Source organism: Anabrus simplex, chromosome 5, assembly GCF_040414725.1.
Source record: "Anabrus simplex isolate iqAnaSimp1 chromosome 5, ASM4041472v1, whole genome shotgun sequence".
NCBI lineage: Eukaryota > Metazoa > Arthropoda > Insecta > Orthoptera > Tettigoniidae > Anabrus > Anabrus simplex.
Window position 1 is genome coordinate 135135592 of NC_090269.1, and position 17652 is coordinate 135153243.

Consider the following 17652-nt stretch of genomic DNA (forward strand, 5'->3'; position numbering starts at 1 on the left):
GGTCTCTGTTCAGCAAAGCAGGCGAGGCCGCCTGGGCGAGGTACTGGTCCTGCTCCCCAGTTGTATCCCCCGACCCAAAGTCTCACGCTCCAGGACACTGCCCTTGAGGCGGTAGAGGTGGGATTTCTCGCTGAGTCCGATGAAAAAACCGACCCTGGAGGGTAAAGAGGTTAAGAAAGAAAGAAAGAAAGAAAGAAAGAAAGAAAGAAAGAATAATAAAAAATATACTTCACATAATTTCAGTTGCTATACTATTCAAAAGACTCTAGAGTGGTTAAGTTTTACCCTGAAAAGTAGCTCTTTGACGTCAGTAGATTTGGCATGACCGAGCGAGTTGGCTGTGCGGTTAGGGGTGTGGAGCTGTGAGCTCGCATCCGGGAGATAGTGGGTTCGAACCCCTCTGTCAGCAGCCCTGGTTTCCCGTGGTTTCCCATTTTCACACCAGGCGAATGAAGACCACGGCCGCTTCCTTCACACTCCTAGGCCTTTCCCATCCCATGGTCACCATAAGACCTCTCTGTGTCGGTGTGGCGCAAAACAAATTGTATTAAGAAAAAAAATCTGTCATGGACATCGCCTAACTATTCCGTACTTACAAATAGAGTAGGCGAGCGCAACACCCCGTCGTACATGGAAATATTCACGGCTGATACACGGGATTATTGATCCGTCATATGAAACAACAAAAGTATTCGGACTGGAGCTCAATTTACCACCAACCGCTAACAGAGTTTAGGATGTGCTGACACAGTCGATTTCGAATGAAAACTACTGTAGTATGGCGTGTACTATTTTCCCAGGAGACGGGGCACGAGTTTGCCAGGCTTCTCACTCACATTTTCCTTATCCGTACTCCTTGATCAACTCTTGTTGTTATGTTTACGAGGCTTTCGGTGTCTCCCATTTTCTCACCATCCGTGACCCTTTCTATAGCCGGAAACTTCATTCTTCCAATCACTTCCTCCTACTATTAGAGTGAAGAGGAAATGCCAATTTCTTTGTCCTTTCACTTAAATCAAGCACCATTATGATAGTTTCAGTGCTGCTATTCTTCCCTAAAAATGATTCTGGAAGAGAGTTCAATACGCCTGCCAGGGTCTGATCCACCTTCCCCTAGAAGTATATTTACTTTTATAACCTAAAGTAGTGGTCCTCGCGCCATTATCATTGCTTCCGCCGTGGATTACGAGCATTGGCCGAGATTACCAACCACTGCAAAATAAAAAAGACTAAAGAGGCCCGCGAAGTTTGAAAGTGTCATGGTGTCAGACGGTAACCGTACACTTTCTCAATACCTCCTTTAATCTCGGGGCTTACGGCAAGAAATAAACATCATTTATTAGCTTTAACGTATTTTTGCACATCCATGCCAATCTCTGTCATGAGAATAGTGGCTCCTTCGGGGCGCATACTGTCCGCACGGCAAGAAAAAGAAAAGTATAGCCATATCATACCAACAACCAACAGTTGGCAGCACTGCTATTCTGCTCACCTCTACTTACCTCAGCGCTGCTGGTGCAAACCTAAGTATTAAACAAAGGACAGTCACTTCGCGTGAGCCACATAGTGGTGTTTCGTGTTACTAACATTGCGGAGCTGTCTCATATTACCCTCTAAAATGGCTCTTCCTCACACATTCATATGACAAAACCTGTCAAGTTTACCAGCTGTTTTAATTGACCACATTATTTAAGGAACCGGCAAATATGCACTTGTTTATGTACAGAATTTATTCTGAAAGTTGACCATCTGTCTAACTTGAATCTTCAAAATATGATAATATTTTATACATTTTTCAGTTGTGTAACTTGACCACTGTCACACTAGTTGTTGAAAACTTTGTGTAGTACTATGCAGAAATTCCTCATAATTGAACTAATGTTAACTTCCAAGTCCTCGGAGCCCAAGTTTGATTCTCGGTACTGCCAGAGATTTAAAAATTTGCAGAAGAGCTGATATGTGGTTAAAATGATACATGTAGCTCACCTCCATTGAGGGTGAGCCTGAAAACAGCTGCACCACCTCGGGAATTTACACTTAACCTAAATATAGATTCAGTGGAAAATTCGGTTGTTAGCTAGGTACAATTTTAAGAATATGTCTTGTTCAGAATTCTGTAAGTATATTTTAAAACAATACGGTGTTATAAGAACGTAAATTTATAACGGATGTGCCATAATTCATTTCTCTATTGAGATGAATTATTATTTTTCCAACTTAAGATGGCTTTTCCGTGGTATGGTCTCATACAGTAGCGGAAAATGAAATTCCAACACCAAGAAGACATTAATTTAGAGGAATGCAATTTAGGCTAAACAATTAGATTAAAGTTTCCAGGTCAGACGTTCAAGTATGCACGAGAAGGCATGTGACATGGTGGTACAGTAATACCCGCTGTAGGCGCTACTACTTTGAATGCAAGCACGCAAACGTGCAGGTGTCGTATTTCATTTTGTGGGATTAAGTTCCACGCCTTGGTCAGTCAAATCAGCAACGGTTAATGCTGGTATTGGATGACGCTGATTTTTGTACCATAATGCCCTATACGTGCACAACGGACGAAAGGTCTGGTGATCTCGCAGGCCAAGGCAGCTGGTCGAGACTCTGCAGAGCACGTTGAGTGACAGCAGCAGTACGAGGACGTGTGTAATCCTGTTGTAAAAAACCCCCTTGAATACTGCGAAAGAATGGCAGCATAATCGGTTCAGTTACCAGTCTGACGCACAAATCCGATGTCAATGATCTTTGGATAACGACGAGAGTCCTCCTGCTGTCAAAGAAAATCTTTCCCCAGAGCATAACTCCTGGTGTAGGTCCAGTGTGTCGACGCCGCAGACATGTTAGTTCCAAGGGCTCACCTTGCCACCTCCTTCCCAACCTACTACCATTACCGGCGCCAAAACAGAAACGGTTCTCATCTGAGAACCAACAAATCTCCATTCTGCCCTCCAATGAGCTCTAGGTTGACACTACTGAAGTCACAGATGGCAGTGATTCGGAGTTAGTGGCTTGAACACTACAGGACGTCTAGCTCGGAGCTGTCCCTCAAGTAATAGATTTGTTACAGTTCGCTGCGTTACTCTAGTACGAAATGGGCTGCTGCTGACGCAGTACGATCCACTACAGCCATGCGGCGTATACGGCAGCCCGTGTGCGGCCGGACCCCGGTCTTCTTGAGACAGTGCCTTCCCGTGACCATTGCTGCCAACACCGATGCACTGTGAATACATCTCTGCCAAGTCTTTCTGCAGTATCACGGAAATAAATTCCACCTTCTCGTAGCCCTATTACACGGTCTAATGTAAACACAATACTGCCCTCTTCGTCTCCTTAGAGGCATGTTTGACTCACACCTACCTCACAATGTCAACAGTGGACGATGACTAACGCTCAAGGAGTATAAAAGGCGTATTTTAAGCAAACTTGCTTTTCAAGGTCATAGTGGCGCTAGTACAGCTCATTTCACGTTAAGAAAACAGTATCCTTCTTATGGACCTACAGGGAGTGAACACCCCCTCTCTGAGACACCCATAATACCTCGTGATTAAGTGATGTTATACTGTACGTAGCAATGTTCTATGAAAGACAGATAAAAAGGATGAGGCATTTTTGCCCGTGAGTTATTAAAATAACTGCATAGCATTTTCTTTTTCATAAATATATTTGTAGGCAGGAAGCACAATGGTGGAACAGCCATCGCTTCGTTGCCTTCCTTCATTTTCCTTCTTCTGTGTTGCTCTGGTACAAGCCTCGTTTAGTTCCTCACTCTATGGACCGGCGGCAGCTCACTTCTGTAGTAAAGTCATCTACACTATTTAGGTCTATTTGTTGCGTGTGTGTTTTTAGGCTTTAAATCAGTGTGAAATTATCTTGTATTGAATGAGAGTTATGCGATAAGCCTACGTGTGTGATTTCTTTCTTTAACATTAATACTGTGATCTTTTGTAGAGCCATCTATACTATTTATTTGTTGCGTCTTCTTTCTAGCCTTTATTGCCTGGAGAAATTGCCCTTCGAGGCCATAAAAAGATATTTGCCTATTTTCTCCCCCAGTTTGCCTAACAGTTCAATGCTGAGGTGTTTTTATGTGCCGTAGTTTACCTCTGATTCTATACAATAAAAATAGCCTCTATAAACCCCCCGTCCCCTTTAGTTCATAACAAAATAATTTGTACCGTAGTTTCTTCCGCTTTTTGTCTTGAACTTAAACAGTTAATTTTACAAATTTATGAGCCGCCGTCTTCCCGTGACCGTGTTCGATATAGCAACCCTGTTGTCATAAGAGCAATACGATTTTCTTAGCATGGAATGAGCTATAGCTCCATTCTTCGTCGACTAGCGCGCAAATTTGAATAGGCATCATCTCTCAGATTTGCAAATACGTCTCCCGAATTTCGTTACCTAGCACAACTCCTTCTTGGTGTTGAGACTTCATTTTCATCCAGTGTAGGTGTGTGTATGTATATTGGGTATTCAGCCCGAAGGCTGGTTTGATCCTCTGCAGCTCCGCCAACAGCTGTCATAAATAGCCTAGGCGTCACTGAAGAGACGTACTAGGGAAATGAGGAGTGAGGTAGTTTCCCGTTGCTTTCCTCACCGAGACAGCCGTTGCTATTACATATCAGTCTGCCAAGCCCACTGAAATGCATGCACCAACCGACCCTATGAGCGATATTTTCACACCATTCATAACAGGGACTGGCTGCATACGCAATGGTATTACTAGCATCACTCATACCTCAGTCACTTTCATATTGTCAAAGCCAAGGATGAGACTGAGACAGGTTAATGAAAGTAACAAATTTGATATAGCCCATACCAGAAGACATAGTGCACTGTAAACACTACATCTCGCCAGCAAAGGCATCCAGTGTAGGTAATACGTATAATTCTGCATTGAATATCACATGAAATCAATGTACAGTATGAGTGTTTAAGCTCCTTTTATCGTAACGTCTTAATTATTTCGAATGCTCTAAATTTTGGGGCATGTTCTCTTTTCCATTTATGACATATGGCCATCCTGTTGCCCGCAGCTTGCAGCAGGTACGTATGGGAACTGAAGAAGAATAGTGGACGTAAGGACATCACCATCCACTGTACGGAAGGAGGCGACTTCGATGAGCTTCAGTGTGACAACCATATTTGTTGGTGTGCAGACCCGAGGACTGGAAATCCACAGACAAGAGTGGTACCAGAAACTATGATGAAACTCTTACCTTGTTGTAAGTATTCTTTGTAACTGCTATTCATTTGTGTTCATACAAGCGCTACATATTTCATAACAATGTGGTTTTCAGCCCTTTGTGAAGTCTGTATGCGTCACTGTCAGTTCTACACTAACTGTGACACACGGCGTGGAAACTGTGACGCTGGCTACGTCTCAAAACCCAGGAGTCCCAGAACACAAGAAGCAAAATTTCGGCCAGTAATTTTCTTTCCCGTCTTAGCCACCAATGTAGTATGGTTTGTCCTCTGTGTCATCGGGCTTTCTGCCCTACTAGATTTTATTGCAAGTTATGTCACGAGATTGCTTGAGTGGGTTCAACATCCCAGTCTGTTTAATTTTCGGCCTTTCTATTAACCTTTAATTTTATCATCCTTGGCCGCGTAGTATGAGCTTCTGCTCCCGCTTTTTCTGTTTCCTTCTAATCCAAATGTTTGTTGTTGCTTCCTTGTTGAGTAAGGACAACGAGTGTCAAATCTGATAAAAGTTGTTAAGCTTTAAGTGTTCTGAAAGATACCTCGATGAGAAGTTTAGGCCCGTTCGATCTTTGATTATAAAGTTTGGGAGTTCTATCTCCCTTCTTTTGTATAACATAACTAGTGGAGGCTACAGCTTCTTGTGCTAAATACCAAAGACTGTTGTACCCTCGGAGAGGCTAATAGTTCCCGGGAATAGGGAGTTTCTTCTCCGATATTTATTGAGCTTTAAAGGCTAGAACTGTTAAATGTTGTTGTATTCTAAATATTTATTCCACCTTTATGATTGCTTGTTAAATTGTTATTGCTTTTGTTGCTTTTGGAAAAGAAACGGAATAGAAAGAACAGAAAATAATTCAAATTTTAAAGTTTTTGTGTGGTCATTTGTCGTGTAGCCTTGGCTCTGCCGCTTCTTCCCTTCTCCTTCCATTGTTGGGGTATCAATTATTATTATACTTTTGTTAAGCCAATAGTCTGACAAGAAACAGTGTTCCTGCTCCATGGAGACTCTATTCTGTGCATCCGTTACGTTCTAGACCAATGAGTATTGTCACTAACCAGAACGTACGCATATCAACAAAACTAGTCCATGAGTATTACGAGGTGCATTTCTCAGGTAGCGATATTTTTTCAAAGGAACACAATATTATTTTGAAGATATTTTATTCTATTTGGATTTACACTATCCACTACTTATCCACATCCCCGCCTTGTCTTAACGAGACACCAATTTGTATATGCCTTCGTCCATGATGAAACCACCCCCAAGCAGGAGAGTGACGAAACTGTGTACTGTCTGTCCTCATGCGCTTTTGTTTCAACTGCACACACACACAATCATCTGTAACGACAGACGGTTGGTCGCCCCGCGAGACTTCATGCACATATTGACTACCTTCATTAAACTTCTAAACCCATTATCCGCCATTGTGTTTTCACCATATACCTCATCAACTTGGCGATAAATGTCGTCCGTTTTATGTTTGACGCATTAAAGAAACGAATCATGGACCGTATCTCAAAGTCAGCGAGTTAATCTGTTGTCTTGAACATTTGAAACTCTCACAATGAGATGGCCACACTGTGTGAACAACATTGTGGCGTGTCAACAGATGAAGGGAGCCATTGGACATGCCTAAGACAAGGTCTGTCTAGGGAGGTCAAGTCACGAATGCTACTTATGGAGCGGCCATATTGGGTCTTTAAGCGAACGTAACGAAAGGCAAGTGTATTCGAATTTAGAGGGTTTCGGTACCGTACATCGAAATAAAAACAAAATACCAACTATTTTTCATAAATAATTTAAATGGGCATCTACTGTTCATGTATATATAACTGTACAACACTCAAATGATATGAATACATTCACAGCTATTTGAATAGGAAGATAATTAACAGAGCCTGAAATATATTTTTTTTCTTTTAGAAACAAGAATCAACAGAAAATCTCATGTCCTACTCTTTTACTTCCTTACAACTTGGTCTTACTGGGTTTCTTATTAATATCATCTGTCAAATACGTAATGTTATTGACAGAAACACAGAAATCTGTACAGTACCTGTGTCATATTATGATTGCAGGTACCGGTACATGAAATACTGGCTCGTACTTATAGTACTAAAAGACAGTCGTAATAAATTACCTTCAGCGTTTTCTTTATTAAGAAAGTAATTACCGATACTGCGTTTCTCAAAGGTTACCCCAGTATGTTGACAAACACTGAATGCCTCTTGAGTTGAGTGCATTAAATTATATATGGTAACTGTTGTTATCCATTATTGTGGTATTTCTTTGGGTTCTACGGCAAAAATACTCTGCACATTTGCAACAGGAGTGATGTTCTTAGCTACTCTTCACTAGTTTATTGATAACCCATGCAGCTATATAGTACAAAGTGGTGGTGGTGATTTTTGTTTTAAGAAGAAGTACAACTGGTAAACCATCCTCTATAAACACTAATCAGAAGAAAATAAATGGAAGTGGTCCAACACTTCGAAAAATGAAGGTATCGGCAAAAGAAAGATGAAGGCCACAAAGTGCGTGGAAATGAAAAACTGCTAATGCCTTCGCAGTCGGAAAAGAACAAGTGTTGACCAGGGGAGGTCGGATGGGCTAGAATAGGTGAGAGCCTGACACAAGTAAGTAAAAGCAATGTCAAGACTCAGCTAAGGGTCTCGTAATCACAACCCAAAATAGATTTCCCCCTGTGCGTGGGGGCAATAGAATAACACCCACGGTATCCCCTGCCTGTTATAAGAGGCGCCCGAAAGGGGCGGCAGGAGCTCCGAAATAGGGAGCGTGGGTTGGCGATCACGGGGCTCTTAGCTGAGTCCTAACATTCATGAAAATAATAATAATAATAATAATAATAATAATAATAATAATAATAATAATAATAATAATAATAATAATAATAATAATAATAATAATAATAATAATAATGGTTAAGAAAATTAAAGCCATTGGTAGACAAGATTCCATAAGAAATAGAAATTCAGTCACTATTAAGTTGAGTTAACCTAGTTTAGGGATTACATTAGGATATTATGTTAGGCTACGGTACGTTAAATTACAGTTAGTGCGAGTGAAGCGAGTGTTGTGATCTTTAAGTATTTGTCCAGCCATATAATGCACTCTAGAAAGCATTTAAGATGAATAAAATTTAGCTGTAAATAATAACTACAGTACCGTATAAGTTTGCTATTAACAAATTGTTGTAATGATAGAAAGCTGGTTACAAATTGTTGGTTCGAAGTGATTATGATTGGTAAAGGAACAGGAACAAGCATTTCAAATATCTGTAAAACATTTCTACATTGCATGTAGGGTAGGAAAGATACTGTCTGTAGTTTACATGAAAAGGAATGGAATGAAATGGCTTTTAGTGCCGGGACCGTCCGAGGACAAGTTCGGCTCGCCAGGTGCAGATCTTTTGATTTGATGCCCGTAGGCGACCTGGGCATCGTGATGAGGATGAAATGATGATGAACACGACACATACTCCCAGCCCCCGTGCCAACGAAATTAACCAATTATGGTTAAAATTCCTGACCCTGCCCGGACCCGGGACTCCTGTGACCAAAGGCCAGCACGCTAACCATTTAGCCATGGAGCCGGACACATGAAAAAGAAATTGTTATAAACATCAATACTACTATAACACATTTCTTGTTACTTCTCTTGCTTGTTTTGAAAGACAATTCTCTTCCTTTGGGAGGTTTCCTATTATATGTCAAAGACTTGGGTGGATTAGGGACGTTGAAAATTGTTGGGATGGAATTCCACTTGAATAGTTTCCGTCCATCTGCCCTCTTGAAATCAAATTCTGATTCTTCAAAATGACGCTAGAAGAAAATACATTGATAAGACCTATAGCCTAAATATAAAACATCGTTCATATAAACATATTATTATTCAGGAATAATACTAATGTATAACTTCGGTAACCTCGCACAAGACGGAATTGCCTGTAGGTTGCCATTTGTCACGCCTACAGTTTTGTACCCACTGAGCTCTCCTTTGTTAATCTCTCGGGAAGCGAAACGCTATCATTCCGTCAGTTGTCTTATTTTGACAATTTGGTGCGGCACAGTATCTCAGTTTCCTTCAAAATACAAGTAATAACTCACATCATTACATCGGGCACGCTCACATAACAACGATATTTAAGACCCAATATGGGCGCCAGCGCAAATGATTGTGGTAGCGTGACCAGACCTCCCTAGGCAGACCTTCCTTGGCCTAAGATCGTGACCGCAGCGCTGCAACTGAAATATACGGAAACAAGACTTACTAAACAGAAACGCCACCAGTGGCGTATACTGAAGGGTACCAAGGCTACCGGTGAAGCCCAAACTTCAAATGAGAACGATGGAAATCTAAAGCACATTATAATGTAAGCATCTGGTACATTGTTCCATTTACAAATCTTCAAAGCAATGGGAAAAACCGTCGCACGTGTTTCTGAGAGCAAGCTCTGCGGCCTCCCCTCGACGCTCCCCGCACAGCTGGGACTGGGGAGGATAGGTGTGCTAGGATTCGGTCCGTCAGATCGCCGCTGCTATCAGCCATGCGTTCCTCATCGTATATACAGTAGGCCTACATCCTCTCCTTATACTCATACTTCTACATCCCTGTAGGAAGACACTGCAAGGCTGCTGTTGAAGGAGTAATATAGTTTTCTTGTTTTATAGGTAGATTTGCTAAAATGAAATGTAATATTTCAGATTTAGTGTTCTCTTTTGTTGGTTGGAATCGTACCCATGATCATGGGTCGGACACCATCACTGATCTCCCGAGGAAGCTAATAAAGGAGTGAACGATGGGTACGATCGCTGGTAATGCTGTAAAATTCAAAATGTGTATTTTAATAATAATAATAATAATAATAATAATAATAATAATAATAATAATAATAATAATAATAATAATAATAATAATAATAATGGTGCACGGCAACTGTTTAGGTTTGATGGTGTCCTAATGAGGATAAAATGAACGGCGAAGACATCAAAAACAATCATTCTCCAAGCCAGGGGAATTAAGAGTACAAGGGGTTGATTCTGAGAATTGAACCGGGGCCATCGGACCAAAGGCAAGTATTCTACCCATTTAGACACAAAGCCGGAATTTAATTTACTAAACCTTACGTTACCATCTCCACTGATTAGGGGATGAGTATTGACAGTAGCGGAGGCCAGAGTGAAGCAGCCTTGACAACACAGCAGGCTTCTACGTTGGTTATTGGTTGCAGCTCAAAACGCTTAAAAGGCTTGGCATTCACTCAACCAACCATCGAAAAGGGGTAACCCAAGTCTAGTGATAGCCCACGTCTTGATCCCAGCATACGCCACTGAACGCCATTCATATATTGGTCTGCGCACGCCCTAGCTAATGACAAACCTCTCGTCCATTGCGTCCGTAGGTTTTTCAGTCCCTTGTCACGTACGCTCTCTTCTTGATGAGAGAGGTGCCAATTGTAACAGAGCACACACAATGGATCTGTTCCCACTATTAAGAGTTCATGTTTAACTTTTGACAGTTGTCTTGAAAAGTATTTTAGTTCATCGAATTTATATCATCTTAAATCCCGCGGTGTAGGGACAACGTGTCTGCCTCTTACCCGAAGGTCTCAGGTTCGATCCCCGGTCAGGTTAGGGAATTGTATCTGGGTCTGGGGGTTGGTTCGAAGTCCACTCAGCCTACGTGATTATAATTGAGGAGGTATCTGACGATGAGATCGCGGCCCCGGTCTAGAAAGCCAAGAATAACGGCCGAGCGGATTCGTCGTGCTGACCACACGACACCTCGTAATCTGCAGGTCTTCGGGCTGGCAATCGACACTGATGCTTGCGGTGCTGTGCCGTCACTTGATTTATTATCGTGGTGTTCGATTGTTGGTATACCACAACCCCATGTCGCCTCGAGGGCCATGGCCTACCAAGTGACCGCTGCAGTTGTCCCCTTCCCTCTAGAAAGGGTGTTGATTCTTGAGCTGAGTCTTTTATTTTCCATTCTGACTATGTGACTATAGAAGATAAATCTCCCCTTTCTCATAGCTGATGTTCAGTTCTCTAAATGTTGGTAAAGCTCGTTGTTATGCCTGATTCTGTATTCACCTCCCTCTTTTTATGGCGCCCATGATTTTTCTCAGGATCTTCCGTACTTTCAGTTCCAAATTCCTGAGTTGCCCCTTTTTGAGCATGTTCTAGCATTCTGAGACATGCAGTAACGAAGGTCTTTCTACGGTTCCATAGTGTCGAAGTTTGAGGCGAAGAGAAGGAGATTTTGACTTGTAAACGTTCTTGCAGAGACGGAAAGTTATCTCCAGTTTGGTACACCTGCCTTTCATGGCTAGATCCTCACTAACGTTCCAGGTTATCCATTCTCCGAGATATTTGTAGGAGTTAGTCTTATCCCCATGTGGGATTGAGTTGGGTGCATCTCTGATGCTGGTGATGAACTCCGTTTTGTTAATGGCAATCCTCAACCCTACTTTAGCTGCTATTTGACTGAGGAAGGAGAGTTGGTGTGTAGCTTCCTCCATATTTGATGCTAGGAGAGTGAGATCATTTGCGAAGGCCAGGCAATTGGTGTTTAACTTGTCCTTCTTGGAACCGATTCTCAACCGCGAGTTGTCTGATAGAGTATTCATCCTTTCACGAATGACTTTCTCTAGCATGCAGCTGAAGAGAATAGGGCATAAACCATCCCCTTGCCTAAAGGTAGTGACAGGTAGAATGCTAGAAACCAGCGCCAGTTTCCTTGGACTTCTGATGGTGAAAGATGTCTTCTTCGAGTGACGATGAACTTATTCTGCTAGAAAATATTCATTTTAAAAACTCATGTAGAAGGAGAGTAGGAGTCCATGAAATTAATCGTGGAAGGCGGGAATTTGAAGAGTACAATAGTAGTATAAACGGATGGTTCTGGCGCCGCCACCGCCACAGGCCCTCAGCAGAGGCCTCCGCTGCATTGACCTCTGGCAAGGTTATTGCTATACCGGCTAAGACTGCATGCCTAACTTCACATCCGCCATCTTGGAGGGGCTTAACCTAACTTTTTACGCACAAGAGAGCAAGCCTAACCCCATGGAAGGCTCTAACCTCAGTTTTACGGCCGGATGCCCTTCCTGACGCCTATGAGAGTGGGCTTAACTTTACAGACGCTATCTTGGAGGGGCTTAATTTAACTTTATACGCACAAGACAGCAAGCCTAACCTCATGGAGGAGCCTAACCTCAGTTTTACGGCCGAGTGCCCTTCCCGATGCCAACTGCACAAGATGGGGCTATACACAGTTCCTTATCAGACGGCTTAAGGGAGCTTGCGCAAGATGGCGGCCGCAAGATGGCTGCCATACATAGGTTCTTATGAGACTCCCTACGGACGCTTGCGCAAGATGGCGGCTATCTAATTCTACAAGATGGCGACTATACATAGCTTCTTATGAGACGGCCTAGGGGTGCTCGCACAAGATGGCTGCTAAACATAGGATCTTATGAAACACCCTAGGGACGCTTGCGCAAGATGGCGACTATACATGGGCTCTTATGAAGAAAGCTAGCTTAGAGGCTACTGCATAAGATGGCGGCTGCTGTTATGAAGATCCTTATGCATGCGGTGGAGAGCAATTTGAAATTCCACGTACTCTTGTGTGTAAACAAAGCCACATGCTTTTTGACAGCTATCAGTGGCCATCTTTAATCAACAGAGCATCGTGCTGCCATATTTAGCTACTACCTTTGAAATGTGGTGGCGGGCAAATTGAAAAAGAAACCACGTGCTTTCTTGACAGCGGCCATTTGTAATCAACAAAGCATCGTGCTGCCATATTTAGCTACTACATTTGAAATGTGGTGGCGGGCAATTTGAAAACTTCCACGTGCTTTCTTGACAGCGGCCATCTTTAATCAACAGAGCATCGTGCTGCCATCTTTAGCTACTACCTTTGAAATGTTGTGGCGGGAAAGTTAATCCACGTGCTTTCTTTACAGCGGTTATCTTTAATCAACAGAGCATCGTGCTACCATATTTAGCTACTACCTTTGAAATGTGGTGGCGGGAAATTTGAAAAATTCCACGTGCTTTTTGACAGCTGTCAGTCACCAACTTTAACTACATGCACATGGCTTACTGCTATTTTGGCACGGAATTTAAAACCAAGATGCTGTTTTCAACACTCTAAGTTGTTGACATACTTACGAAGCTGCTGTTGTGAACATAAAAGCTAACTACCAACGTGATTATGGTTAACCCACGCATTTGTCGCCAGAGGGCGTTACAATCTCAAGTTTGAGACTCAACCTAACTAGACATGATCCAGGGACTTTGGTGCTGAGAGCTGATGGGTAGATTGAGCCTGAACTACTGCGGGGCTAAATTTAGGACGTACACAGAGATTACATCGGGTCTCGTTAGGGGCACTTTTTATGTTGTAACAGGAAAAGTGTGGAGACATGAAATAGCGAGTTCATTGCTTTTTACCTAGCATGCTAAGACTGCACAGGCCAGCTGGAAGTATTTGCTGACACAGGGAGTACAAAGTTCATTGTTTGTACAACTTCGCGACACACAGGAACTTATCTTCATACTGAATACCTAATGTAGTGCCGGAATTCAGTTCTTTACGTTCGATACCCCTGCAGGCTTAACGTTGCGCTGACTACGCATTAACCTCCCAGAACTTTACATGTTACTAGGAAGATGGTGTAAGGCGTAAAGTGGTACAAGGTGGCGGCTATACATAGGCTCTTATGAAGAAAGCTAGCTTAGAGGCTACTCCACAAGAACTGGTGAAGCTACTGGTTCTGCTCTATTAGAAATGAAAAAAATCCCCGCTTCTACTTCCGTACAATGTACAGGGTTATTCTAAATGATTGTCGGGGTTACAAAAATGCATAACTCACGGTGCAATTGACGTAGGAATATGAATCTTGTTCTATTGTGTACTGTAGCTTATAAAGTTATTTTGACATACATAGTACATTACAAATGCTCGATATGTGCGCCTTGTGTCACTCTACATACATCTACTCGATAGTCCATCTCTTCCCACACACGAGTCAACATAGCAGCGGTAATGCTTCCGAAGGCGGCTTGGATGCGCTGCTTCACTTCCTGAATATCCACCGGTAAACGAGGAACAATTACCTGATCTTTAACACATCCCCTCAGGAAGGAATCGCATGGTGGAGGATCTGGTGAACGTGGTGGAAAGGGTAAGAGCATCAGATCACCTTCCGTTCCGCGTCCCATCCATCGTTGCGGAAGTTCTTGGCTTAAAAATGCTCTAACCTCCCTGTGAAAATGAGGTGGTGCACCATCCTTTTGCAGCACGTGATCATCCCTGTCGCCACTCAACTGGGGTAACAGCCATTCTGTGAGTATGTCCAGGTAAGTCAGCCCTGTTACCGTCTGTTCATTGACCTTCGTGTTTGAAACGGCACAGAACACATTCACCTTAGGAGAGTCTCGCACATGTTCCACATAACAGTGGGAGTTTGTTGCACCCCAAATGCGAACGTTTGTTTACCTTTCAACTTACATGAAAAGTAGCTTCCTCACTGAAAACTACTCTGTCAAGAAAACCATCATCATCTTCAATCCGTTCCTGCAGTGCCATGCAAAAGTTGAAACGTAGGTCTTTGTCATTAGCTGTTACAGCTTGACGCAATTGCAGGCGATATGGCTTTACCTTTAGGCGCCTTCGTAACACACGCCATACTGTGGTTTGAGGAACTTGCAGTTCCCTGCTACATTTCGTAGTTGATTTCTTCGGACTACGGGGATAAACGCCCCTAATCCGATTCACATCCGCTTCTGACACAGCGGGACGCCCACTGCTTTTCCCTTTGGACAAACAACCTGTATCCACAAATTGTGCATACCATCTGCGAATAGAGTTGTCGGAAGGAGGCTTCTTCCCGTACTTTGTCCGAAAATGGCGCTGGACTCTGGTAACGGATCGGTGTTGATGAAATTCAAGAGTACAAAAAGCTTTCTCCTTATCGCTAACCGCCATTTTGTTAAACACTGCTATTACTGCCATCTGGTGGTAACTTATGTACTACAGTTGATGCAAAACAAAACTTTGAGAGTTTATCTAACCGTTACTGCAACAATAAAAATGGTACGTTTTCCACGTTTTCAAAAAAAAATCACGAAACCCCGACAATCATTTAGAATATGTATATCAGGTACTAAATAGTAACGATTACTAGAAAGTAACGATTACAATTTTATTTCAAGAAGTAAATTGCAAGTAAAAAGTCACCATTAATAATAAAAATTACTAAGAATGTAATCGTTACAAGCAATTCGATTACATTTAATCAATTACTTCTCAACTCTGTAGACGTTGAAATGCAATTCCAGAGATCGTCGGATTTCGAGAGACATTGGAAGTTAGCGAGCGAACACTTCGAAAGGCTGTTTGCTTATGATGTTATACTGTATAGAGTAGTTAATGAGTTGCAGGGTTGTGAGCGACTGCGGAGGGACTTAAACCATGTTGTGAGATGGACAACGGACAAGTATGAATGTAATTGGGATGAAAAGTCAAGTTCTAAGTTTCACCAAAAGTTCTCTCAGTTTTAATTATTGTGCTGATGGCGTGATCGCACCTCATGGGGAACAATATTAGTACCCAGGTGTTGCTTCATTAGGTAAATCATATTAACGAGGTACTTTAATTAGTCACTACTGATCTGCATTTAGGGCAGTCGCCCAGGTGGCAGATTCCCTATCTGTTATTTTCCTAGCCTTGTCTTAAATGATTGCAAAGAAATTGGAAATTTATTGAACATCTTCCTTGGTAAGTTATTCCAATCCTTAACTCTCCTTCCTATAAACGAATATTTGCCTCAATTTTTCCTTTTGAATTTCAGCTTTATCTTCATATTGTGATCTTTCCTACTTTTAAAGACACCACTCAAACTTATTCGTCTACTGATATCATTCCACGCCATCCCTCCACTAACAGCACGGAACATACCTCTTAGTCGAACAGCTCGTCTCCTTTCTCCCAAAACTTCCCACCGCAAACTAAGCAACATTTTTGTAACGCTACTCTTTTGTCGTAAATCACCCAGAAAGGTTACAGATGTCTTCACATGGTTATTACAGTATTTAGGGATTGTAATAAGAGGGGGCGTATAAGTCTCTGGTAAGACCGCAGTTAGAGTATGTTTTTCAGTTATGGGACCCTCGCCAGGACTTCTTTATACAAGTGGAAAAAATTCAAAGGAAAGCAACACGATTTGTTCTGGATGATTTCCGACAAAGGAGTAGTGTTACGAAAATATTGCAAACCTTGGACTGGGAAGACTTGGGAGTAAGGAGGCAAGATGCTCGACTATGCGGTTTCTTTCGAGCTGTCAGTGGTGAGTTTGCGTGGAATGAGATAAGTAGAAGAATAAGCTTGAGTGGAACATTTTAAAGTAGGAAAGATCATAATATGAAGATTAAAGTTGGAATTCAAGAAGAGAGATTGGGGAAAATGTTCTTTTACAGAGCGAGGAGAAAGGGATTGGAATAAATTGTCAAGGGAAAAGTTTGATACACTTCCAAGTTCGTTAAAAATATTTTAAAAAATGCTGGTAAATAAATGCAAATATGAGGTAACCAATTGATAGGAAATCTGCCACCTGGCGAGCGACAGGCTTAAATGCAGATGATTTATTTATTTATTTATTTATTTATTTATTTATTTATTTATTTATTTATTTATTTATTGATTGATTGATTGATTGATTGATTGATTGATTGATTGATTGATTGATTGATTGATTGATTGATTGATTGATTGATTGATTGATTGATTGATTGATTGATTGATTGATTGATTGATTGATTGATTGATTGATTGATTGATTGATTGATTGATTGATTGATTGATTGATTGATTGGAAGGAAGGAAGGAAGGAAGGAAGGAAGGAAGTTGTAGATACATCCGTAAACATCCCATCTCGAGAAACGTATTCGGCTCTATTTGCCACTTTTTATGTGTGTGCGTGCAAAACATCAAAATAGCCGGCTTATGTACCATATGCATTAACTACATTAATAAAGGCAATGTTTCTTAAAACTGCGACCAAAAATCAACGACAAAACAATCTATTAAAAAACCTACTCATACAATGCAACGAAATGAAACCGTTCCAGAAAATAGCTCATGAACAGCGAATTTCAAACTTTTAAGAAATAAAGAAACAGGTTTTTTTTACGGATTTTAATATAAAGATATCGTCCGTTTCAAAAACTATGTTCTAAAAAATTGCGAAACTGAATGTTTAAAAAAACCTGCTCATAAAACACAAAGAAGTGGAGAAGATTCGAAGACGAAAAGCTAAACTGTTTTTTGCAGATGATGTTATTCTGTACAGAGTAATAAATGAGTTACAAGATTGTGAGCAACTGAAAAATAACCTCGATAAAGTTGTGAGATGG

The 17652-nt window shown here is 41.6% G+C and overlaps 1 protein-coding gene across 1 annotated transcript in view; it reads left to right on the forward strand.

The window, feature by feature from the left end:
• Positions 1–17652, forward strand: part of LOC136874689 (uncharacterized) — a 226509-nt gene that overhangs the window by 175602 nt on the left and 33255 nt on the right. The window contains exon 4 of the mRNA XM_067148328.2: positions 5037–5225. Within this exon, the coding sequence (XP_067004429.2) occupies positions 5037–5225 (189 nt within the window). The remainder of the gene's footprint in view (positions 1–5036; positions 5226–17652) is intronic.